The sequence below is a fragment of the Desarmillaria tabescens genome, assembly GCF_030435595.1.
Source record: "Desarmillaria tabescens strain CCBAS 213 chromosome Unknown EV420scaffold_1, whole genome shotgun sequence".
Classification (NCBI taxonomy): domain Eukaryota; kingdom Fungi; phylum Basidiomycota; class Agaricomycetes; order Agaricales; family Physalacriaceae; genus Desarmillaria; species Desarmillaria tabescens.
In genome coordinates, this window is record NW_026848300.1 from 3,784,750 (window position 1) to 3,808,528 (window position 23,779).

Genomic DNA, 23,779 nt, shown 5'->3' on the forward strand with positions numbered 1-23,779 from the left:
TCTCTGGTACGCAGAGTGTCGAAGGTAAGTGGATCGTCCTCATATACATTGGCCCTTACCCCGTAGGCCGCCGACTCAAGAGACATGTTGAGCTCACGCCAAATTCAGCGGAGACTCGTCTTTGACCGGTCATCATGGTTGCAATTACCACGCTTGCCCTTGTTTTGATTTCATTTCAAGCGTAATGCAGTAATTTACACCGGAAGCGGGCGGATTATGCAATGACCACCACGTTAGACACCCAGTAAGTATCCTATCTTCCCCTGGTTCCATGTCCTCATCTTTTCCTAGTTAGGATGTTGACAACCTGGATGAAAGGAACACTACCATGCTGGTTATCTAAGGCACTATAGGTACCCATGCGATGTCGGAGATGAGCGCATCGATACGAAAGAAGGATGATGCCTCAACCTATGCAGTTCCGTCGTTCTCGTCGTGTCGGGGATAACTAGATGGCTCCTTCCGAATAACCAGGTTCTAGGTGCAACATTGGCAGACCTTGGTCAGGTTTATTGTGTTTTCTTTGTTGACATCCAAGCTCACCCTGGCTAGTAGTGGATCCTTACAGTCTTTTTACAGATAGAACGCTTGGAACGCACCTTGTTGATGATGATGTCGTGGCCAGGCGCAGGGGGACCTCTGATCGGCTGCTTTGACCTGAGACGACGTCTTCTCGCACCATGTGAACTATCCCGTTCCTCTCTGGCCCTACGCAGATATCCTGCACAGATCTAACTTCCACTGACATCCGAGAATCTTTTCGTTCGGACCGAGCTGCCGCAGGTACGTATGTCGGATCGATTTTATTTTGAATACTCTATATTAGCCGAATTTTTGGGACACAGTTTGACAGCGACACCGCAGATCAGGCCAAATCTCGTAAGTTGCAGCGCGCTTTTCATATCGTGCAGCTTTGATACTATCACCGCCACTTGAGAATCGACGACGTTAACTGCGGCGGCCACCATTCGACAACGGCGTTCAGGAAGAAAATTTGGTTCAACTCGACCACCTCCGTTTGACCTTGGACGTACAGCACCATGCGTTGGGATTGCGATTGGCGGACAGACGAGTTTTTGTGGATTCCTTTGATCCTGTCTGTCCCGGTATCAACATACGCCTAGTCCTGGGACAGGAGATTCTCTGTGTTGTCGCTCCAGTATATGGCCTGCTTCTATTGCTTACGGCGCGTTAACTTGACATCTTTCTCAGGCTAGAAGCTCGACCAGGCAGCTCAGATTTCATATCATACCTTACCATCTCATATCGGTACCATTGTTGGTGGCGTCCTTGTGGAGGACCAGCGGCGGTCGGCCGGGTGTAATTTTGATCGGTCTTTTGTGGCGAAGACGGTCACACTGGCAGATGGACCAAATTTAAGGAAAGGTGCCGATTTTGACATTTTTCGGACGGTCTTTTTATCTTCAAGTAGACGGCGGGAGGTGAAGCGACCAGCGACGCCACCTGCGCCCGATGAGACACCAGCCTTTTCGTTCTCTTATGCCACAACTACTGCCGCCATGATGAGGGAGAGTACGCTGACGAATCGAGCCGTAGAGTAGGGAGAGACAGACCAGGATCATTTTGCAGAATTTGATGTGGCGACTTGCGAGCTGCGGAGGCTTGTATGAAACCTCGTTGCCATCAGATTGCTCGTGATTCGCTATATATTGTAATGAGAAAGTACACACTGTTGAATTATAAATACCCTTATCCATGATCCCCTACACTACGCGGTAGTAACACATTCAATGACTCATCCCTGATGCGACCAATGATATCAAGCACAGTAACTTGTGACGAAAATGAATGTTCCAATGAAAAGGAAAACACCGGTTAGAGTTAAACAAACACTAGCCCATTGCACCTCGTTTCTTCGTACTCTCCTCGATACATTATCATCGGTATTTTGTCGTCGTAAGGAAAATAGAAAAGGAAACACATGTCGTAATGGAAACCATAGGACGAGGGCCCCGATGATCCAGAGAAGAGGACACACTAAAACAGAAGATGAAAGTACGAAATGAATACGAAGCATGGTAGCGTACGTATACCGCAAAGACAGAGATATTTAGACGGAGGATGCCGGTTCTGACTTGAATATGCAGGGGGTAATTGGTCTTCGGCTTCATAAGGTGGAAGCGAATCAGACGATGTTCTTGGTTCCTCGCTTAGCTGAACATCCCAGTATGCCTATGGTCGCATCCAATCAATAAACACTTGATAGAAGAAAACTTGATTGCAACCTACCTTCCTGATATCTATGGTATCCGCGTTTGTCATCTTAGTATCGCACTTGCATGGACTGTTCGATCCTGACATCGAGGATGTTTGACTAGTACGGAGTGATCTGTAGTCTTATAGTAATGTCTGAATCAGCGCTGCGCACATCCCGTCGACTGTTGTTGGTAACAAATTCCCTCCGCGGCACCGGTTTTGCTGTGCATTGTACTGAATGCTGTGTCCCGGACTTAGGGTGGAAAATGATCAAACTTTGTAAGTATAGGGTGCCCGCGATTCAAATCATGTCTCAATGAAGTCTCAGAGAACATAGACAATGTACCATCTTGGAGCTGTAAATTAGAAGCTTGGCTTGACGCACAAAGAGCAAACCCGATATGAATTAGCGGTAGACGCTGAGCAGTTGAAAGTCATTGGATCGGTATACCTATTACCCAAGTGACTGAATTGCCATTTGAGACGGAACATATCAAGTTTCGGATATAAGGAGTAACCGCAGCCGCAGGTCCTCCTTGCCGGTGCTTCGAGACCGTCATCATCAGATGTGTGTTGGCATCAGTGTCTTCAATTCACTGGACGATGCTGCTACATCACAGCGAGTGTAGGTAGTCCTTGAAACGCCATACTGTTGCTCAGCGGCGATCTCGCTTCATATGAATTGTCTCTGTATGTAAATTTAAAAGTCAATGGACACGTCCTATGCAAACTGCCGCTTACCTGGTACCGAGACTTGTCTCGACGACATTTCTTCAAGTTGGCTGGCGACCATGAACCTTGCTTGTTATCTCGATTGGCCCTTCCCGGTATCTGGCAGATCGATAACCACCATAACAGCCTTGCCAAGGTCAACCGCCAGTTGAGGGCTACATCAGAATTGCTGTGCCCACCTTACTGGACCCCGGTTTTGAAGTGGAAAGCCTCTTGAATAAGAAATACGTTGTACACAAGACAGGAATGAGGAATGAAAAATTAGAGTCACGGTACATGGCGCGGCATAGGATTACAACGGCTCTCCGGTTTTACTTTCTTTCGTCGTAGAACTGTCGTGCTCTGACCTCCTCTGAGCTCATCCCAACCGGGTGCATTCACGGTATTCACTGTAGCGGCCTTACTGGATGAAAGTGTCGCCCTCTTGTTGAGCTCTAACTTTGAAAGCTTCGCCCCAGTGCTATCTAAAGGACCATTAAATAACAACGCGACAATACCAGATCTCGAAATTCATACTCAAGGCCCAGAGCGAAATCAGAACCTCGTTGGTGCCGTGATGGTTAAGGATTCCCTCCGGAATGGGATAACTGACTTGGGGTCCAAGAGATGAAAGAAACCTGTGCAAAGATTTAAGTAATGGTGACGGTCTCCGTGATTTATGAACTAGCCTTCCAAATTGCCATCCATTCACATAGATCAGCAATCGATAAGGGTTGACATAGTCAAGCTCGAAATCAAAAGCAAGCGGAACGTCGGAAAGGCGAGGGATATCAAGATCAAATGTCGTGCGGTAGACCGCTACCCCAGCCTTTGAGATACCATCATATGGCGTGCAGGACTTATTCCAGGAAGAAGCCTCGTATCCGGGAAGATGAGCACCTGTTACGAAGTTCGACTCTGGGATTAAAAATGCACTTCAAATATCACGTACCGACACGTTCGAACCACCAACCCCCTTCGTTATATGGCCCTCGAACATAGTCGGGAGCGAATTCGCCGCCGACATCTGAAACAGATCAGAATGATGCTTTCATCTCAAGCTGTGCGCTTACTGCCGGCTATCCTCCACTCTGTAAAGTCTGACCCGTCGTTTGAGTGCAGTGTATAACCTCGGATACCTCGGGGCGTTTTGAATTCATCGTCAATATTATCTGAAGACAACTGGTAGTAGTCAAGAAGCGGCGAGTAAGTGTCTCACTTACAATCCTGATTCATTCCCGTAGAGTCGTGAATAATCGTTAAGACTATCGTAATATCAGTATTCCGACACTTTAGTCTCGTCGTCGAGGAGCTTACCATTGTCACCATCGACAAGTTGATTCACCGTGAAATTGTATGTGGGAGATAAGATGTCGACTCCGTCTTGACTGTGTGAAGAACCTTGACCTGAGCCCAAGAAACGTCCATTGAGGAAAGCCGAGTAACCAAAAGAGAAGCCTCTGAAATTTCGCTGAACGCCAGCGTACAAAGTTTCAACCTAGACTTTCTTACCCTTGAATGTCGAGCGAAACCCCGGTGGCGTTGCCTGAAAAATGTCCTCGCCAGACCCATTGTCCTGTATCACAGTAGCCATTGAACCAAAACGAACAGCAAAAGAAGGAGACAACACACCAGCGTGGTAGCCATATCTACGGACATCATATATCAGTTATGGTCCAGGTCGGTAATAAGCTCACCCACTCGCTAGAATAGAGAACGTACTATTAGAAAACTTCCATGAGGACGTGTGAAGACTATCAAAACTGCATCGTACTGACCTTTCCTGCCGTCGGTTGCTGCGGCCTTCTAGTTGACGTTTTGTTCGCCACTATCCAGGCAGTATCGTCAAAATCCAAGGCCAGTTCCGGTAGAGAGTCAGCGCATCTCCAATCCACCACCTCCATCCGAGGTATATCCACATCATTGAGGTAATCGGGGAACGAAATCACGCCCCGTAGGCTTCCAATGTCGCTTTGCTTCACCGCGATGGGCTGCCCATTCCACGTCAGAGAGGTATACACGGATGGACCAAACACGTCAATCGTCGTTGTACCGTTCAGATCTCCGATCAGATTCAGAGTCGATCCATGGTGGGACACTGAACGGACAAGGTAAGGTCCTCGGACGAAGACCGAAGGCACGTCGGGAGAGACATCATAGTGATCGTGACCGTATCCTAGAGAGAAATGGGTCACCCAGAAGCCACCAGCAGTCTTCTTGTCTGCAATTATCAAACGAATGTTGTCGATCGTCAATACGGATATCCCGGAGGCTGAACCGGACACTGTGACAATCTAAAGAAGGCACAATCCATTGTCATCAACTCCCATAAAAAGTAAAGAAAGAACTTACATTACCAGAGGTCTTCGTGCTAACACTCGAGGATCCTTTTGGAGTGACTTTGGGGCGCGCGAAGCTGGCCCGAAGAGCTATCTCCACATACTGCCCTTCTAAGACATACACGATTATTGTATCAACCTGCGAAGAGTCACTAGACAGGCCCAATAATTCTCATGCAATGTCGTACCCCATCAAAAGTGGCCCAAGTCATAACCTGATGCAGAACGTCAATGGAGATCATAAGGCAAAGGTTTGTCTATCTACCTCGGCCGTTGAATAAATCAAAGTAGAGCTTCCGAATGGGTAATTCGTAACGATGATTTTAGATTCTCTACCTGCCAGAGTAAGACTGTTGGCTCGAGGAATAGACAACTCGTTTCCGATAGTCGTGTTAACTCTGAGACTAAAATCTGTATCGGTAGTCTTGGTGTTAGTAAGCTGTCGAACAAAGTAGAAATTGGCCCCGGATGCGGGAGAATGAAGATGGGTAGTGTAGATGTCTGCAGAGTCACTATAGGCAGTGCCACTACCTACGGTACCATTGCCGATACGGCCAGCCAGTAGGTAATCGGGCGATGCATGAAGGAAGTAGGATTGCAGTTTCAATTCATCGATTTTGGGCGTCAATGTCCTGTCTTCGCGAATGGCCTACGACGCGTTAATTCCCTTAGATGTTTTGATTGCATGGTAGACGTACAGCGCCGTAGCTAGATGCCATTAGTTCCCTCGAAAAACATGGAAGGAAAATGACTCAACTCGTAACTTGAGTATATCGTATGCGTATGCATATTGCCCCAATTCGTTCCACCTAACTATCGATCAGGGAATTCAACGAGGTCAGCATGAAAGCACTGACCATACGTCATATACAAATTTTGAATTGCTGTCCCGGCCGCATAATTGTTCTGATACCAAAACTTAGGATGGCAGGACGAAGACCTCGCAGCCGTTTACCTTGTAATATACCTAAAGAAGTTTAATGCGTATACTATAGACAGTCTCGTATATCTTACATTAGCGAATTGTTCGTTAATGAGCTTGTAGCAGTTGTCGTAATTTGGGCCAGACCAATAGTTGAATGCACCACCTGTTAAGGGGATTAATACATGATCCAGTTAATCAGAAATAGCTTGCCTTGCCACTCGAACAGAGCCAGGGGCTCTGCGGGATTTAGTCTTTGGTGATTAGCGTCATGCTCTGGAGTAGAGCTCTGAGATCGTAAAATGAGACGGGGAATGTACAAGCTCACGAGTCGATAGTTCGGTCCACACTTCCGGTTTATCGCAATCGAATCCGAGAGGGTAGCTATCGCGTTCATGATTCTTATTGAACCAACATGCTAGCATTTAGAACATACCCATCCCATCCGTACCTAACATAAAATAAGACGTTCGGCAATGTAGGAAGAACAGGTAAACTCACAAGTCAACTTTCCCCAAGCCAGGCTCGGAATATTGCGCTCCGGCGTTTTTATCGTTGTGAATTGTGGGTATCTTCGTTAATCCATTCGCTCGATATGTATCTTCAATGTCCTGCATGTGCTCGCTCAAACCGGGTATTCCCAAAGACTGGCTGGTAAAGTATTCGTTTTCACTTTGAACAGCTTGTAAGAGGTACATCAGTGCGACGCCCGCATTTTCAAGAGGGCCGGTACCTATGACTGGGCCATCCGGGTACTGAAGTGTACTCAGGATAAAAAGAATCTCAAAAACTAAGTCATGATGCTTACCTGGTACGGCGCAGTTTCTCTCGAAAACTGTTCGATACTGAATTCTACTCCAGCAAATGCCCGATCAGACCTCAAGAGTGACTTACTAAGGTAGCCAAGCTTCCTTGTAGTCCGTCGCATTGGTCCTCGCCAATCCAGGAAGGTTCGACACCCATGCGGGAATGCCTCCTATAATAAGTGAGCATGCCAAAGTCAAAAAACCATAAACATGTACCGCCCGCTGTCTCAGCATTGACGTAAGGACTGGATACCGGAATTAACAGATATGTTTGGAGCCGTATGAAGACATACCCGGGACGAACGATGACAAGGATACCAACTTGCTTTGCAACCTCGTAGAATGCCGTCAGATTGTTGTGATCAGTGAACCTAATTTCCTTTGCATTCGGGGCCGACAGTCCCCAGTGCCCTGATTATACCCACAATAAATTAGATGAAGGTGATCCACAAGGAAGATCATTACAATATACAGACACCCCGTTGAATCCGGATGCCTGATTTCTTCTTCAGCTTGCAAGGACATGTCGAAAGCATCCGACTCACCTTGAATCTGCGAGCTTCGTAAGTGGCTGAAACAAGATTAGGAGACGGAAACATACTTCTCCAGCACATCGTACCATAGTTCTGGCGCCGGTAAACGGAACGGATGAAACTCTCCGGAGAAGATCATGGCTCGCTAGATTTAAAATCATTAGATGTACAGTAGGTCCCATCTGCACAAGAAATCCACCTTGCCGTCCAACAGGACAGAGCGTTGATCAAAAGTTACTGCAGCACTGGATCGTCCGTTATAGAAGTCCGCTAATGTGACACGGTGAGCATAAGTTAAAGCAGGCCTTGAGGACTTACGGGATCCTACGGGAAGTACATATTTTGAGCTTTCGTCTTCTGTAGATTGCCGACCCGAGAGATGCGTCGACAGGCCTGCCGCAATAACGGAGAACAAAATGGATACGAAGATGGTCTTCATGGCACCCGAAGTCCAGAGTGAAATCGTCGAGATCACTTATATAAGTAGGCACCGAAAGACGCCTTCTATCAGAGAAGGATATCTCTACGTCCTTGGCTATGGGTCACACGGCTCATCTTTCCTCAAGACAAACGACCGGTCCGTGGATAGGCGTCACAGAAGACAGGAAATTGGGCCCAGCGTACGATGTCAGCAGACTGATATCCGAGCAGTTAAAGCGCCATATTTGAAGGTGCGGCAGATATAATGTGACCCTTACCCTTGGAAGAATGAGAACCATATGCAAGATGGATCCTGAAAGAAATCCGCCATCACGAAAAAATCACTTGAGGGTCATGCGGTGTCTAACACGGCTTCAACGGGCCGACAGAATTCTGGAATACAAGAAAGAATAAGACCTCAAGGCGGTTTTTACCAAATAGTAGGTTCGCAAGGCCTCTAGGCATTGTCATTCGATTCTGAAGGTGGGAGGAAAATGACAAGGCAAAGGTCCCAATATAGCAATGTTATTATCGCGTGACTAAGCGGATGCCGAAAGGTGACCTTAAGTAGTGCAGGACAGAAAATACTAGAGGGATGATGAATCATTTCGGCTATTTTACATGGAACAACTTTATAGCATTTTCAGCGGCTGCGAATTTGACCTCCAACCTCGTCACCTTGCCTCTGTTGACATCCGTGACCCGCGCTTCCTCCAAAACCCGGACTTCCCCTCCCTCCTCTTGTTTTAACGCTATCACACAACTAATATTTCCCTTCTCCTCCGTAAATCTATATTTCACCTTCTGCCCTCGCTTCGATGCCCAGACTGATAGTCGTGAAACAGGATGAAGAACATCAACGTCATCCTTGACGATGTGCTCTAACAACGGCAAGACACCGATTGTTCGCATAACATCTCGCGTCCTCTCCAGGTTTCCTTCCGAGTCAAGGAATACTGCTCCGAACAGACTTTCAATCATATCACTGAAGAATTTGGGAGCTTGTAGCCGAGTCAGCGCCGCCCAAGGATAGATCTTCCCATTCTCCAGACCGTCAGCAATCACATCCGAAAGCCTCTGAAACCGGTCAAACGTTACACGTTGATCATCCAGAACACGAGGACTAGCATGCAAGAGGCACTTCCACAAATATATGTCCTCTTGCTCCTCTTCGAGCTGGATCCGATTCCCCGATTCCGTGGGCCGAGGCATATAACTGCGAACCTTCAAACAACATTTCAAGCACAGATATGCCAGAATATGCCCGTTCACGACAGCCGATTTCCGAAGATGCATGTGCCCAGGACTGTACTCCTTGCCTTCTGCACGATACAGGTAATCCGAAACCACCATATCCATCACTGCATCTCCAAGAAATTCCATACGCTCATAACAGATGATACCAAAATCCTGCTGATGACTTGGATGGGTGAGTGCTTCGAGAAGTATGAGCTTGTGCTTGAATTCGTAGCCCAACATGGATTCTACTTGAGATATGGTCGTCTCCGGCAAGTCGATACGCTTTCTGACTTCGGGTTCGATTTGACTGACCCTTTGAATCAAGGACGAGATGCGGTCCGTAGTTGGTTGCCAAGTAAGGTCGAGACGGAAGAACTTTACACATTCATAGCCCAGTTCGAGCCCTCCGTGCAGATACGCAGCACCAATCGTTGATTCGACAACGTCCGCCAGCACTGAACAGTACTATTAGGCATCGAATCTTGGAGATATAGCACAATGGACGTACCTTTAGTGGAGAGCTCTCCCGCAATCTTTTTTGCTTTCTTGGCCTTCGCTTCGTTCTTCGTGGGAACGGTCGCAACTGCCTCGGCCGATTTCTTCTCGCGAATAGGCGCGGTAGAATGCAAGTACGCAGGCTTCCACTTCTTGCCAAGCATCCGATCTAAATGTAAACACGTCAACATGAGATAAGACGCCGTCATATTGTTTTGGGACTAGCCTCGGATAATCCATTGGAACATTTCTCTGGAGATATTCTCATTCGCCAACGTCGCGTTGGCAACAGCGTGGTCTTTCCGTCCAGTTAGGTAGCCTTCGTGCCAGAGCGGGTGTTCCGACAGAAGCTGTATACTGACCAGATACTTCAGCACCGTATCTCCCAACGTCTCCAAACGCTGGTAGTTATAACGTTCTTGAGACGACGAGGCCGTCATAGCGACGGTCAATAGTTGCGATGGAATGGTATAAAGAGGAGACGACGAAGTAAACATCCTGTCCTTCATTGACTGAATAGTGAGTGACATAGCCAGAGCGCGGAGAACTGAAGGCAGTAAGAACACATATTCAGTTTCCACCGGAGATATAAGCGTGACGGGGGTGTATTTCGGAATCAACAGAACCCTCTTCGGTGGTTGTGAAGGTCCTTTAACAGGCTTGGTGGGTGGCAGCAAGAAATTACTCCTAGTCGGCAAAATTTCCGCGATGATGAGTGGGTACGGGATATCTTCCAAATCATCCTGCCGAAAGTATCGTGTCTTCATATCCTCCAATTCTTCTTCGCTGAGGGTGTCATACCGCCAAGCGATGAATCGATATGCTTTCCCAAACTGGAATCCAGCTCTCACAATAGCAAGGTCCTGGGGGTACCAAAAGGTTTCCCCAAGATCCTGTGCATTCGCATCAAAGGCGTACTTGTAAGATCGCCCTTCACGCTCATTCTCTTCTTTCAGCCACGCACGACGGTCTTCCCACTTGACATCTTCCGTCCCAGGAGCGGGAAGGAAAAGATACGAAAAGTCTAGGTCGTCCCAGGTCATCCGTTGACCGTGTATGCTCCAGAATATTCGTCGAGTATATTCGCGTGCTCGACTGATATCTTCATCGTAGAGACTGATTTTTCCGACGTTGCGAAGGGAGACCTTGATGCGACCTCGATGAGGAGCAAAGAGTGGTGGAGGACCGTCGTTCTCGAACCATGATGACGGGCACTGTGTACGCGTGAACATGAGCAAAGGAGGCAGTTCTCCCAGTGTCAATTCTGAGCGATACCAGACCGCGGTACCATCATCCACCGGCATCCACGGATTCATCTGGGGCGACACGCTGACAATACCGACACGTTTCTCCACTTCGCTTTGCAGTTTCTTGATCTCCTCGTCATGGTCAAAGAGAGGCAGGAGATGGTCGTCCAGTAATTCATTGTCATACAGTGCCTTGTATGCTTTAAAGGCTGCATGTCGATGAGCGGACAGTTTGGAGAAATAGATCTTTTCCGTCGAATGTACCCTGAGTTCGGAACTTAGGAATCTAGGAAGAGTGACCGTCGAACTCCATGGTCCGCGGTAGTTTGTAGTAGACCGATTCTCAAGCGAATGCCATCCCAACGGTAGATCTGGCGGGTCAAGCTCATACAGGGGCTGCAAATCGGGAATGAAACCTGCGTTCGGATGAACAGCGATGAAGTGGGCTAGATGGGGAAGGGCCGACTCCAAGGTCAATAAAGCACTGAGAAATGAGGGCATAAGCAACGGATCGATGAAAAGATTTCGTGAATACTCACCCAGTTGATGGTACCCTAAATTCCTCCCGCTCATTGCACTCCTCAGGCTCGACTGTCGTGACACTCTCCGGCTCATTGCGCAAGCGCAGCACTTCGGCTTCGGTGCTCTCCCACTTGCGAATATTTTCCTCGCCCCCTCCATTTCTTTCGAACATGATAGTGAATGTGCTACGCTTCTGACGCGCCCGTCCTCGGCTTTGTAGCCACGAGACCATGTTCTGCGGCGGATCCCAGCGTATAACACATCCACATGCCTGGACATCGATACCCTCCTCAGCAACAGACGTCGAAATGATGAGATTCTTCTCTCCAATCCTGAGATCTGTCAGCGTCTCCTCTTGTGATTGTTTCAGTAGCTTGCGTGTGAGATCCAAAAACGAGTGCCGATAGCTGCTATCAGATGTCCCCAATAGGCTCCCAATTTTGAACATCTCTTTTGTGTCAGGATGGTTTGTGAGGATCTCGGTGAGCGCTAGAACCGCGTCGCGACGCGTAACGAACACAAGCCCGCTAAACGCCTCGTTGGCTGCCTCGAATTCTTGTTTCTCCTGTAACAATGCCTTCACAAGTTCTGCCACTTTTTGAGACGAATCCTTGACGATGTCGTAGGCATAGTAAGATACCGGGCAAACCTGAACCTGGTTTAGAAGGCCTAGCATATACGGCTTGTCCCGTGTCTGCCAAGAGGGCATCACTTCGTCATTTTGGCAAGCCTTTTTCGCCTGTTCCAACACCATCCAGACATACCAATCCGCTGCCCAAGCGCCAAGGTCGGAAAGAATATCATTCGCCGTGCGCAGGAAATCGCGAAGACCCTTGTGCGTGAAGGTATTCTCCTTTAGAATGGTCTTGGACAATTTTTGGTCGAGCCGATAGTGCTCAGGCGACTGGGGGGAGGTTCTGGCTAGGTCGTGACGAAGAGAGATGATAGACGGGTCATTCTCAATATTGAGAGTAGCCACGACTTGCTTTAGACTTGTGAGGTTGGTTGAAAATAGAGTATCGTCTAGCGGGTCGTATCTGACATGCTTGAAAACAGGCCGATGGACATGTTTGGCCAGTTCTTCGCGATTATGACGAGGGGTGCGAATGACGCTGTCAAGATTCCTTTCAATATTACTGCGACAGCGAGTCAGGTGGGGTAGTACAGAGATAACATTAGCTCTTACCTGAAAGCTTTGATTATATCTCCCCCGTAGATAGGACTAGCCGTTAAGCCCAAGATCATTGGCCTGGCATATCGAGGGTCCAGATTCGGCGTATCCCGCGGCGACAACCCAAAGTAAAACTCCCTCATGATCATGTTGTATGGCGCCTTGTCGAGCGTATGATGCGCCTCATCGAATATCATCAATCCAATGTCACGTCCCATTTGGACGTAGCTGTGGCGTAACGCATCCAGAAGCACCTGTGGAGTCGATACCACGATCCGATGGGTCTCAATGACCCTCTTCCACAGCGATGCATCCTTCCACTGGTCCGGTTCTAGCGATCCTGATATGAGGCCGACAGATACAGGGAGCACATCCGTGATGACACGGTGCTGCTGCTTGGATAACGCAACCGTGGGAGCTAGAAACCATGATATCTACAATCGAGGAGATCAGTGTATGACTGGAACAATCAGAAAGCAGCACGCACCTTCCGTGGCTCTCGTTCGGCTTCAATCTTCAGCCGCAGCACCGCGATATGCGTCTTGCCCGAACCCGTGTCCATCGCTATGATAATGTTCCTCTTCAGGCTCTCCTCGAGCATCTCCTGCTGGTAGCCTCGCGTGTGTATAGTCGTATCTTGCGCAACATCGGTGGTCGACATCGTTGATATCTATACAACGAAATATTGATTGCCTGTAAAAAGAGCTACTGGCGTGTTCAGATCGTCGAGGTTTGAAGGTCAAAGGTTGAGCCTTCGCGGGAGCACTGACGGTGCCTTGGGCGCTTATAAGAAGCAAGGAAGTCAAGGGTTAATTAGACTTAGAACAAGGTGCCAAAATGTCATCCGTATTGGAGAGAATGAAAACCTGAGGAACTTGAGTACTTTGAGTACTCGTTCGATATAAGTATTGCAGAAGAAAATAGCGCTCTTGTCTTTTCTGTTCGATTCTCTGTCAAAGAATTAATATCAACCCGTTCGTGGTAGAAAAAATATCTACGCACCGTACTCCTTGCCACAATTCCTCTGCTCATGTATACGTGAGCCAAAGGAATTCATAGGCAGATGGTGGTGGTAGGAGTGAGAGAAGCGAATCAGTTGCCAGATTGTCGCGGCATCCAACTTTTGGCGCGATGTTCGACTCCCGGCCGTGCCCACCACATTTTTCATTGGCGTTACGATTATGATATAATACAGAATCCGTCAAGCCATCGTGTATAGTTCATTTATTATAATATTAATCACAATATCGGACATGGGTTGTTGCTTACAATGAAGGAAAATCTTAAGTCGGAATCGTGCGGTTCAGTCATCATTATCAGTATGATTTCAGAGTGGCAAAAAGATTCTGACGGAACTTAATCCACCACCTGAAAATGTTCACAGCAGCTGGTTCGAGAACTGTTTGATGGTGAGAACTGTTTGAGAAAGGTTGAAGAGGTGCTAGTGAACAGCGGGATCGGTGGAGACGCATTGATATTTGCGCCTTCACAAACAGGACTGACAAGTCAAACGACATCCTGAAGAGGTACAAGACTTATCAAGGGCGTATAAGGCAATTGTTATTCGAGGTATACGTATCCGCTGCTTTAAGGAGCGCGCTAGTCGAGATAATTAGCTGGAGAATGAGAATCTATTGACCTGTCGTACCGATCCATGCTCGAACGATGTAGAAACTGGAACGGTACGTCGAGTCAACAAGGACAAGGATTAAAGCGGTATACAGACATTAGCTTGAATGACGAACATCATAAAGCACTGAAAGCACAACATTAGCCTCGTTACTAGTACTTGTGGCATCAGAGTAGAATTTCATACCGTACTCTCTAGCCTACAAGAATGAGCATTCAGTTGGATATTCCTGATCAGGCGAAGTAACAACTGCAACTCACACGACCGCCCATCGCAAATCCTGAGGGTTCTCGGATCTCCTTCGCGGTTTTAGCTGAAGAGAGATTGGCGTGTGGAGTGGTCACCGCGTAAGTAAGCGGTAGAAATGGCACAGACACGGACCATACAGTAAGAGCGACGATAATAAGCTCGTATCCGGGAGCAATAGAATTAGACAGGATATTACTGAGACCAGCAGCAGCAATGAAAGAAAACGGTTGAATGGACACGACAAGCTGTATATATCACTCCTCTAATCTTGGTAGTGTATTTGATATCGATGTCCTGGGACTCGTTTCATGACATGGCAGGTTTACAACCATTCCTTCCACGATGAAATCGTGATAACTGATGGATCCCATCATCCCCGGTATCGATGGTGGCGTCGGGCGGGTCATTCAAAATTCCTTTTGAGAATGCATATGGCAAGTGGCGCTAGGCGCTTTTCAGGCAGTGATACTGGAGAGGATCCAGTATAATAGAAACCCTGGTCCCGGGAAACGGCGGCAACGCTCTTGCTTGTGCACCGTGGTTGCGGTTCTAGGGCGCCGTCTGGTCCAATTCTGGATCATCAGAATGCCTGGAAAGGCCTGTGGGAGGGGGCTCTGTATTAAGCGCGAGACACAGTATTTGGTGACAGGTGAGGCTCTGGCGAAGCCACAGAGGAAATTCAATAAGCATCAGTGCTCGAACTCCATCGATTTACTGTACGCTGGTGCAACACCCTACATGGAAATTACACGTGGTAGCTGCACTCACCTGTGTGCTACGATTCTACGTGCTCTTATACTATAGTCGGCTTTACAGCAATGGGCCGTCACTGGCAGAACGTCCGAAAAAGGAACCCCGAGCCACGAGGCATCGGTCCGAGCCAACCGAGAGCACACCTAATTCTAGTTACCTCCAACTGCGAGTTCTCATGCGGCGTTCACTTGGTTGCGTGACGCTGTGCGAGGGGGTGTACAAATCAGACCGTAATCCAGGAGCTCCTGTGTGGCACTGGGTCTCAGCGGCGCCTCCCTTTGGCGCCACGGCCCATGAGTTCAGGTTCCACAACGATAATTTGGGTACTAATGGAAGGATCTCTCCACGCCATCAGATACCTGACACTCTGCCAACTCGGACTGAATCGTTTCCTCGAAAGTGCCTTGAAAGCTCGCCTTTCATTCCGGGCATGGTACATGATGTCAAGTACATTATAAAGTCTACTGTTCCACGACAGAAAAAGTGGCCGGTCAACAGTGGCTAAAACTTACATCCGCACGGAAGATCAATATTCAATACCGAGTTCATAGCGATCCTTCGGCGGCGCAGAACGGCCTACACTATTGTTTGGATCCACTCAATTCCGAGAACAATTTTATGGACGACCGCGTAAATATTTGGCAATAAAGCTCCAGGAATCCTATTCCTATATAAGACAGCCCAATATGTAGGAACTCCCTCATCAAGCCACCAAATCTTCAAAGCTCCAAACAGCCAAACCAGCCGTTCTAAAACATCATGTTCGCTGTTCGTATCCACCATCCTCTACTCTCTTACATTATATTGATCACTAGGTTGCTGTTCGACAGACCATCGAAGTTCCCGTCTCTCAGACTTGCAGTACTGCTTCGTGCAGCTGCAGCTCGTAAATAGCATCCTCTTTTCAGTCAGACATCGCGCGCTGAATGTTTCCATTGTTTCCAGTTGCTCCTGCGCTACCGGCCAGTGCAAGTGCTCCGAGTGCAAGCACTAAACAGATGCTGTAATGAAACTGTGTGGTCAGCTTTAAGAGTCGTGATAAATGATGGTGTTATACATATAAATTGAATCGAAAGTGCCATTTGTTGAGTTGTCGTATGAAAAGACAGCGAAGAGTAATGCGAAAAACAAAGTATCTTCGGATCGCTCAGATTATTTAAACGGTGCGTTTATAGAACTTCAATGACCCTGATAGGGAGTTCAAATAAATTTAGAGCTAGACAGATCGGAAGACCGTAAGTAAATTGGATGAAGGGTAGTGCACACAGATGTAACGAATCAAACAACCCTTCTAAATCAAATCTTAGGAGGTGTTGCAAGTCCATCGTAGCCTCTGTAATGCTTCGAGTGGGATTCCTGCTTGTCCATAAGGTCCCGTTTCTGTCGTCCTGCGCGGCGTTCAGCCTCGTCCTGTACCAATTTCATATTATCACACCAGTCAGTGCCTTCTTTCGGGGGTTCCGCGATCTCCTCGGAAAAGGTCCTCAAGGTATCATAGAACCAAGAAGGTTTTTCCAGCAGCGCGAGGGCCTCTTTTTGCCAGGCGAGTTCGGCGGCAATCTGAGCCGCAGACTTGAAACGGTGATTGGTGACTGTTTTATACCGAGCAGCAAAGATTTCGCACAATGTCGCCAAACAGATTTCGAGCCCAGAGACCTTAAGTCCAATCCCACTGCTGAAGGTGTCCGCTATCAACGCGCTTTGTTTGGCTCCTCCGCCTACATCGCGTTGCCCAGATTCAACAACACACGCATCAAAAATCTCCAATGTCGCCTTCAGACTTCCTGCAAACAAGGCGTGTGGAAGGTGACGTAGGGCAACCCAGACAAGGACATAGAGTGCTGATTCTCGATCGTCAACAAAAGTGTGTTCAACATCCGGATTTTCCAGAAGGTATGCTGAAACAAATGGCCAGGTACCCTGGGCAGCAATTAGTCACTGTACGCATATAGTTACGATGAGAATACATACCGTTCGAGAAATACGAGAGGATCCACAAACTCGATCCACAAGGACACAGTGGTCCCAATCGATGAAAAGGCCCCGTCTATACTCCCGGTTCAGAGTCATCATGATATTCCCAACACTGATATCTCGGTGTAGAATCCCTGCGAGCTCATAGGCTTTTTGGTAGGCTGCGAATGTTTCAGAGTCAATCGGTAAATAAGGCATATATTCATAAATCAACATACCTTCCATCGCATCAGCAACACATCTGACAAGCTGCTTTGCGGTTTCGAACGACTCCAATGGCCGGCCTCTGGTAACGAGGACAATGAAGTGTCCGATAAGACGTCGAATGCGGTGGTGAGAGCGTGCCCAAGCCTTCGATGTTCCGCCGAATCGATTCGCCTGCATGCCCCAATTGCTCATATCCAAACGAATCCACACACCACTTCCTTATCTGCTGCCCAGCATTCCGTAACGAACGCGAAACAATGCAGCATGCCATGGGCATCCGAGGAAGAGCTATGACAGTCAAACACATTTTAGCGAACCGCAAGAATATACCACACCTCATCAGATATCTCAACGACACACGGAGATTTGAAAATACGTTTGGGAGATTTCCGGAAGTGGACATTGATGACGAAGAGGATTCATAGATGGAAGAGGAAAGATGACGACCCAGCCAGAAGAGAAGCAGCCGGTCCGCCATCCTGTTATCTCACCAACTCGGTGAGAAAGATGGTCGCGAAATACCTCGCAATGAGCACAAGATGCTCGCCAGTTACGAGTTACTAAAGCGTTGAACACAGAAAATCACCATAGGACAATAGTATAATCCGAACATACGCTAGCGTGTAGGATATTAGTACACAGTACAAAACGGATTCAAAAAAAAAAGCCTTCGATGTATAGCTATGTCCGATGGTCTCGAAACCGCTGTCACCACCAAGTTCCATCTGGGCAACATAGGGAATCTCATGTTTCGCGAGGAGATGATAGACTTCAGACTCTGGTATAGTATAAGGCGCATCCTCCCTCCAATAGTCCTTGTAAAAGAGCGTCTCGCGCTTGGTCACGCAATAGGCTATGCCGTGGCAGGTCGCTCTCCCGAAAGGATGATATCCACCCTGATGCCAATCAGGTGCTGCGATGATGAAAACTCGTTGACTAGATCCAGAGCCGACCATTAATCGCAGAAGAGCAAGCTGAGTAACGCTCATCTGCCTTCTAACTGAGGTCAGCGCCCTACCTCGCCAGCATTCAGGAGCATACCGCCTGAACGCAGCCCTCGCACTGAAACCTTGAGCCTTCGTCGGGACAAATATTCTAGGGTCACGACCTCGTTGCGCCAGGGTCAGCTGGGCGAATCGTTTGTAGAACCGGAACAGAATGAGTGGATGCTCAGCATAATTGAACCGACGGCTGACAATTACAGAGGAGCGGTCCCATCGAAGTAGCCGGGCGTAAGGACCGAAGATAAGGACTGTGAATAGATGTGTCCGGAATTGCATAGTCATCGTTGCTCCAGCATAGGCACAAATCTGACCGCGTGTGCGTTGACCACGAAGCGTGCTGTTATCGAAAGGGTAGTCTTCATCAGGTGAGGGCTCGGTATCATCAGCGCGTTCTTCCTCTTTAGTTGGCTCCCCAACTGTGCCTTCCTCGGGATCTTCGTTTTTGGCTACGTCGAGTTCTCCCAAATCTTCCGTTTGATAGTCTTCTTCGCATTCTTCGTCTTGGAAACCGTTTTCCTCTTCCTCCACTTCATCAACAGAAGGAGCATCTCCCACGTATTGTTCAAGGTCCTCGTAATCGTCTTCGTCGCCGTCCGATGCAGCTTCTCCGTCACAGTAAGGATCATCCAAAGCCTTGGGTTTCATTTCGGTGTGAGTTTCGACGTTCGCGAAATCGAGCTTCCGAGCATCAGTGCGCCTGATAGTCTGCTTACTGACATCGACCGCGTTGACGTCGACAGAGAGCGAATCACAGTACTTATCCGGGGTGGCATGACTGTCATTCCACTGAAGTACACAATGTGCATGTTTGGGGCATTTTTCTCCAGGTTTTATATCAAAGGGCCACCCAGAGAAAGCCTTGAGCTGTAGCAAACATTAGACAAGGGTAAAATAAGGTAGATGAAGAAATACAAATAATTCGTAGGTTTGGGCCTCGGAAGCCGTAGCCATATCTGTCAAATTCTTGATACGTTCTGCGCTGGGCTGGAGATTTCTGAACTTTCTCGGGGTGGTGTCGTTCCACGGCAAGAATTCGTTCATAAAGTCGCGAGCTGGCATAGGACCCTGGGCTATGCCACGCGTCTCTTCAGCGAGTTCAAGGCACCTGTCCCTCATCGCAGAGTTTTTGGCAACACACGGCCAAGCTGGGTTCTACAAAGCTACAAAGAAACGAAACCAGACGTTATAGCAAGAAATAAAGGAAGCTGAAAGCAAGTTCAACAATCAAGAACTTCAACAGTTGGCCGGTCGATCACTCAACCGGCATTTTCCGGACGGCGAATTTGGTCTGCCATACCAGCTCTCGATCACATTATCTTTCTGTAGTAAGTACAGTTCTACGAGACTGAAAATCCTCAATCATCCTTCTTTGGCCCATTACTTACCTTTCTCGGAGGCGCACTCGTAGGGAATCCACCTGCTTCTGGATTAGGCGTTGGTGGGAACATAGAATAAGTCGGCGCTCCAGGTAATGGAGGTGAAAAGGATGTCGGGTTAATTGATGGGCTCCCTACGGCCCCACTCTCCGTCCCCAGACTAGGCGTACGCATCCCCCTACTGGGAGGTGGTGGCACAGCATACGGCCTAGGTGAACTGGGTCCAAAAGATGGCGTAGAGAAACTTGGTGTGCCCGGATTCGACCCAAATCCAGGCGAAGCCAGGTACGGCGAGTTAGTCGCGGAAATCGGTGGTGTACCGACGAAGGTCGAATAGCTGGGAGTGCCAGGACTACCTTCCATTGCCCAACCGGACCCTTGGCGGACGATTTTGCTCCTTGAGCGAATTTCTCCACCACCCCATTTGGAACGTAGCCCCTTGCCAATTTTGGCGCCAGAAGCCTCCGCTGCGACAAGTCCTGGGTCATCAGCACCAGCTACGACTTCGACGGCTTTCGTGGTGACACGAATGGCGTAGCCCATGCATACAAAAACACCACCAACGACACCGACACACCTGTCGAATAGTGTATTAGTTCACAGGTGTACATCTATTCAGCCGTAGCATCAGCATACCGTATGATAAGCTGGGTGAACGTCGTTGTTCGCTGGTGTATTGTTAAGCTCATTGGGTCGAGGTCAAACTTGAAGAAGATCCCAGGTGTTCCGCGATTATGTTCCAGAACTCGTGTGTAATGGGTCACACTGTACTGATGTGTATGAAGAGGCTTTGCACGAGGTGCGATGTAAGTCGTCGGCACGACATGAAGGAAGTATTGGTACGCGACAAAGGCTGGATAGAAATGAGTGCTGGACGTCTAAGGAGTCAACGACAAGCCTACGGTCATGGGTGACTTCAAAAGAGTAATCCAAAGGTTGGGTCATATCGGGGAAATGCGGGCCAAAGGAAAATTCACTGATGACATGAGAAAGATTCATAACTGAGCGAGCTGTCAGACAGATTCGGGAGAGCAGGAGTGAGGCATACGCTTATGATCTACATGCTCATGACTAGCGTATCCATGTCCCAGTGTCGTTATGTGTAAATTAGCTGTTGTCCCCGTGTCAGCATGGAAAAGTGAGAGGTCGGAGAACACATACCGGTCACCCGCTTTACCTCCAAAGTCCCCCACACTCTACACGCTGAACCATGAGCCTCGTAATTGTACGTAGGCTTGAAAAGATTCGTCGGTGTTCTGCGAAAGATGGTATCGAAGAAGCCACGAGAATTTCTCGACTGTGCGATGGCTTGGTGTACTGACAAGGCTTCGGAATGCTCTCTGCAGTGATCCTGGTGAGTCGTCAACATAATTAAGAGCAGCAGAATGCGTACTTGAGCTTCGTAGCCTGCCCGACATCAAACTTGGTCTAGGGCGAGGTAAGAACAGAAAATAAGAACGCGTCTATCACACACCCCATCCCTTCGTAGTCCATGTCCACTCAGTAACAGTCTATCACCAATAGCATCGCGCAAGTCGACGCTAATATCTAATAATTCTTGCGTGAATCACCATAAAATAAATCCTGTAGCGCCAGCACGCACATCGACACGGCATATTTACGACCATATCCACGTTGATGTTCATGAAACTCGACGGGTCCTTATCGACGGAGAACTCCTGGTCTGGCCAACCCCAGATAAACTCTCCGATATCATTGAGCATGAGGAGAAGTGCAAGGAATCCGACGAAGAGAGTGATGAATCCTCTCGACTCTGAGCGCGACTTGAAGGACGACGGAAGCTTGGGAAATGCATCGAACTGTGCCAGAGGTGCCGGAACCACTTCGTCGAGCTTTTCCAGAAGGCTCTTGTCCTCGTCGTACGTCGAGGACATCGTGGTAGGAAGGAAGGAAGGAGGTAATGGGCGTCACGGAGGATCTTCGAGTATACCTTGGACCAAAAAGGGAAATGACGACGTGTCCAGGAATATTTGGCTCTCAGGTCAATGCCTGTTGTTCCAAATAGAGACGGTCCGCAGCTCCGGTGCCCGATCTGCGACCAAGAGACAGGCAGAGAAATTAGAATCGGAACCGCTCTGAATGATATTGAAGTTATATTCATTGTCAACAACAGCCATGAATAATAATAATAGCTTCCTAAGTACGGGTATATGGATAAAAGGGGTACCTTGAATATTGCTTGGGTATGGGCCGTGATGTGACGGTCGTCCATCAAAGCTTGAATCCTGAATCGTATGACACACTTTGGTCCACAGTGATATGCAAGGGACCTCTATACTTGGAGCCCGCAGAACTCGACTCCCTCCGATCTGTCGACAATCCAGTTTGAGAATATCCCAACCCGGCCCTGACTATGATCAACGCAGGAACCATTGCCTGAAATACACAATGCATGTCAGCGGATAGCAACACTAGAAAGAGATAATATCTCATACGCTGATCTGTCCTAAAGCATCTGCCATGACCGTACTCGCCTGGCTACGCTGCGTAAAGAAAGCGAGCATTAAAGCTGCAGTGAGAGCGTATATAGCACCAGACTCGATCACAGTCCGTATAACAGTCATATACGGATTGGACCGTTTTCCAGAAGCACGGGCTAACGCTTGTTTTGACACCCACCAGATACGCGTTGCGATCAACGTCGTTACGAGGATCTGGGTGGCAAGTGATAAAGACCATGTAGCTTGCAGCCAGTTGAGAATATCATCCACCGTCTGGAGTTCCGCCTGGACATCCGATAGGCTCAGATGAGACAAGTGGTAGATGGAGATGTAACCGCAGACTGTAAAAAAATATTCATCAGAACGATGATTATGAACATTTCGTAACGAATAGAAGCTCACCACTAAAAGCGAGTACAACAGATACCTGGACGGAGGATATTAGGAACCGTATGATCCCGAGGAAGAGATGCCTACGCACGGGGAAGAGACAAACAAGGATCTTCTTATCCCAGATGACGTATAAACGCCAAATGAGTATGGTATCGCCGATGAGACACTGAGAGGCCCGTTTAAGTGCCATGCAACATGAGATGGCAGTGAAGGAAATAACGCACATTAGTGACAGTTGCCGCTTCCTGTAAAATATACACAGTTCGTGTCATGTCCTCCCAATAGTAGTACGAGCCTCCGGGCACTTTATTGCTCCAAATGAATCCCTCGATCATGGACCTTAAGCCTGCCGCAATGTGGACGGTCGAAATTATGAACTGTACAGTTGCACCACCAAGAAGGACCCTAGAAAACCGATAAATTAGAAGCATGCAGGTTCAGAGAGTAAGATTTACCATGAAGTCGATGTCCTACGTCTGATTAGAACGTGCACACAGCAGAAATACAAGACGAGACTAGCAGGAACCGAATGAGAGCCATAACGATAATCACAAAACAACATACTTGACGCCTAAATGTTCAGATCAGTGAGAATGAAAGAAGGGTTACTCTGAGTGTCGTACCATACAAAACGGTTGCGCACCAGAGGCCCGCAAGAGCTGCGAGATCAGGGGCGAGAGCCTTCATAACGACAAGGCATACTGGGAGGAGCGATGACGCTTATATACAGATATGCCACACCCTTGGCGGTACCTATCTTTCGGCGACTGATAGAATGATGGCGGGGTCCTGAGACAAGAAATACGGGTATGTATTTCAAAATCAATGCACTTTCAACGATTCCTAGCACTGTGTGTCCAAATCAGTAAAGCGGTATTTGTCCCATCTTTAAAACATGCATCAATTAAGGTCTGATATTGTGAAATGGGTCAGTAAGAGCCCTAACAAAGGAGCTGGCCATTTACCAAGGGGGTCCGTATATAGGTGGGCTTCCTGACGTAAAGAAACGCAAACCGATGCCGAGACATGTTGCTAATTACACTGTAGCTTCAATGGTATATCTTCTCCGTATGGTAACGTCCTGCCCTCAATAAAGTTGCCTTGTTTCA

At 48.1% G+C, this 23,779-nt stretch overlaps 7 protein-coding genes across 7 annotated transcripts; all 7 read right to left on the reverse strand.

Moving 5' to 3' along the window:
* Positions 1-1,808: 1,808 nt before the first annotated feature.
* Positions 1,809-2,249, reverse strand: EV420DRAFT_107837 (uncharacterized protein). The gene has a single exon (XM_060465697.1). It carries the CDS (start codon positions 2,130-2,132, stop codon positions 1,899-1,901), a length of 234 nt encoding a protein of 77 aa, XP_060340131.1. The 5' UTR covers positions 2,133-2,249; the 3' UTR covers positions 1,809-1,898.
* Positions 2,250-3,216: 967 nt separating this feature from the next.
* On the reverse strand, positions 3,217-7,967 carry EV420DRAFT_1634766 (glycoside hydrolase family 35 protein; the record flags this gene model as incomplete). Its single annotated transcript, XM_060476365.1, has 30 exons — positions 3,217-3,413; positions 3,466-3,828; positions 3,881-3,955; positions 4,002-4,100; positions 4,152-4,193; positions 4,246-4,388; positions 4,441-4,504; positions 4,561-4,577; positions 4,630-4,649; positions 4,707-5,222; positions 5,281-5,406; positions 5,456-5,482; positions 5,533-5,916; positions 5,966-5,975; positions 6,025-6,076; positions 6,125-6,173; positions 6,223-6,234; positions 6,282-6,355; positions 6,518-6,573; positions 6,626-6,640; positions 6,691-6,944; positions 6,998-7,034; positions 7,084-7,165; positions 7,212-7,240; positions 7,289-7,406; positions 7,461-7,491; positions 7,541-7,547; positions 7,597-7,673; positions 7,728-7,798; positions 7,847-7,967. The coding sequence occupies 30 exons, from the start codon at positions 7,965-7,967 to the stop codon at positions 3,217-3,219; spliced, it is 3,168 nt and encodes a 1,055-aa protein (XP_060340132.1).
* A 327-nt stretch (positions 7,968-8,294) lies between these two features.
* Positions 8,295-13,719, reverse strand: EV420DRAFT_107663 (uncharacterized protein). The gene is made up of 7 exons (XM_060465686.1): positions 13,625-13,719; positions 13,110-13,572; positions 12,638-13,056; positions 11,469-12,587; positions 9,909-11,413; positions 9,696-9,851; positions 8,295-9,642 (listed from the first exon to the last, which is right to left on the reverse strand). Exons 2-7 carry the CDS (start codon positions 13,281-13,283, stop codon positions 8,561-8,563), a joined length of 4,455 nt encoding a protein of 1,484 aa, XP_060340133.1. The 5' UTR covers positions 13,284-13,572; positions 13,625-13,719; the 3' UTR covers positions 8,295-8,560.
* A 2,658-nt stretch (positions 13,720-16,377) lies between these two features.
* On the reverse strand, positions 16,378-17,751 carry EV420DRAFT_108287 (uncharacterized protein). The gene is made up of 3 exons (XM_060465732.1): positions 17,447-17,751; positions 17,226-17,389; positions 16,378-17,174 (listed from the first exon to the last, which is right to left on the reverse strand). The coding sequence occupies exons 1-3, from the start codon at positions 17,625-17,627 to the stop codon at positions 16,551-16,553; spliced, it is 969 nt and encodes a 322-aa protein (XP_060340134.1). The 5' UTR covers positions 17,628-17,751; the 3' UTR covers positions 16,378-16,550.
* Positions 17,752-18,535: 784 nt separating this feature from the next.
* EV420DRAFT_1250434 (uncharacterized protein) lies at positions 18,536-18,808 on the reverse strand (the record flags this gene model as incomplete). The annotated part of the gene is made up of 1 exon (XM_060466721.1): positions 18,536-18,808. A coding segment is annotated over one exon (273 nt), but the record flags the coding sequence as incomplete, so codon positions are not given.
* A 768-nt stretch (positions 18,809-19,576) lies between these two features.
* Positions 19,577-21,857, reverse strand: EV420DRAFT_1324341 (DUF1692-domain-containing protein). The gene is made up of 8 exons (XM_060468724.1): positions 21,419-21,857; positions 21,290-21,363; positions 21,209-21,243; positions 20,977-21,155; positions 20,864-20,926; positions 20,718-20,816; positions 20,452-20,668; positions 19,577-20,392 (listed from the first exon to the last, which is right to left on the reverse strand). The coding sequence occupies exons 1-8, from the start codon at positions 21,708-21,710 to the stop codon at positions 19,795-19,797; spliced, it is 1,557 nt and encodes a 518-aa protein (XP_060340136.1). The 5' UTR covers positions 21,711-21,857; the 3' UTR covers positions 19,577-19,794.
* A 190-nt stretch (positions 21,858-22,047) lies between these two features.
* EV420DRAFT_1634769 (uncharacterized protein) lies at positions 22,048-23,357 on the reverse strand (the record flags this gene model as incomplete). The annotated part of the gene is made up of 8 exons (XM_060476366.1): positions 22,048-22,212; positions 22,272-22,618; positions 22,680-22,704; positions 22,759-22,836; positions 22,895-23,075; positions 23,126-23,185; positions 23,235-23,241; positions 23,294-23,357. 8 exons carry the CDS (start codon positions 23,355-23,357, stop codon positions 22,048-22,050), a joined length of 927 nt encoding a protein of 308 aa, XP_060340137.1.
* Positions 23,358-23,779: the final 422 nt, after the last annotated feature.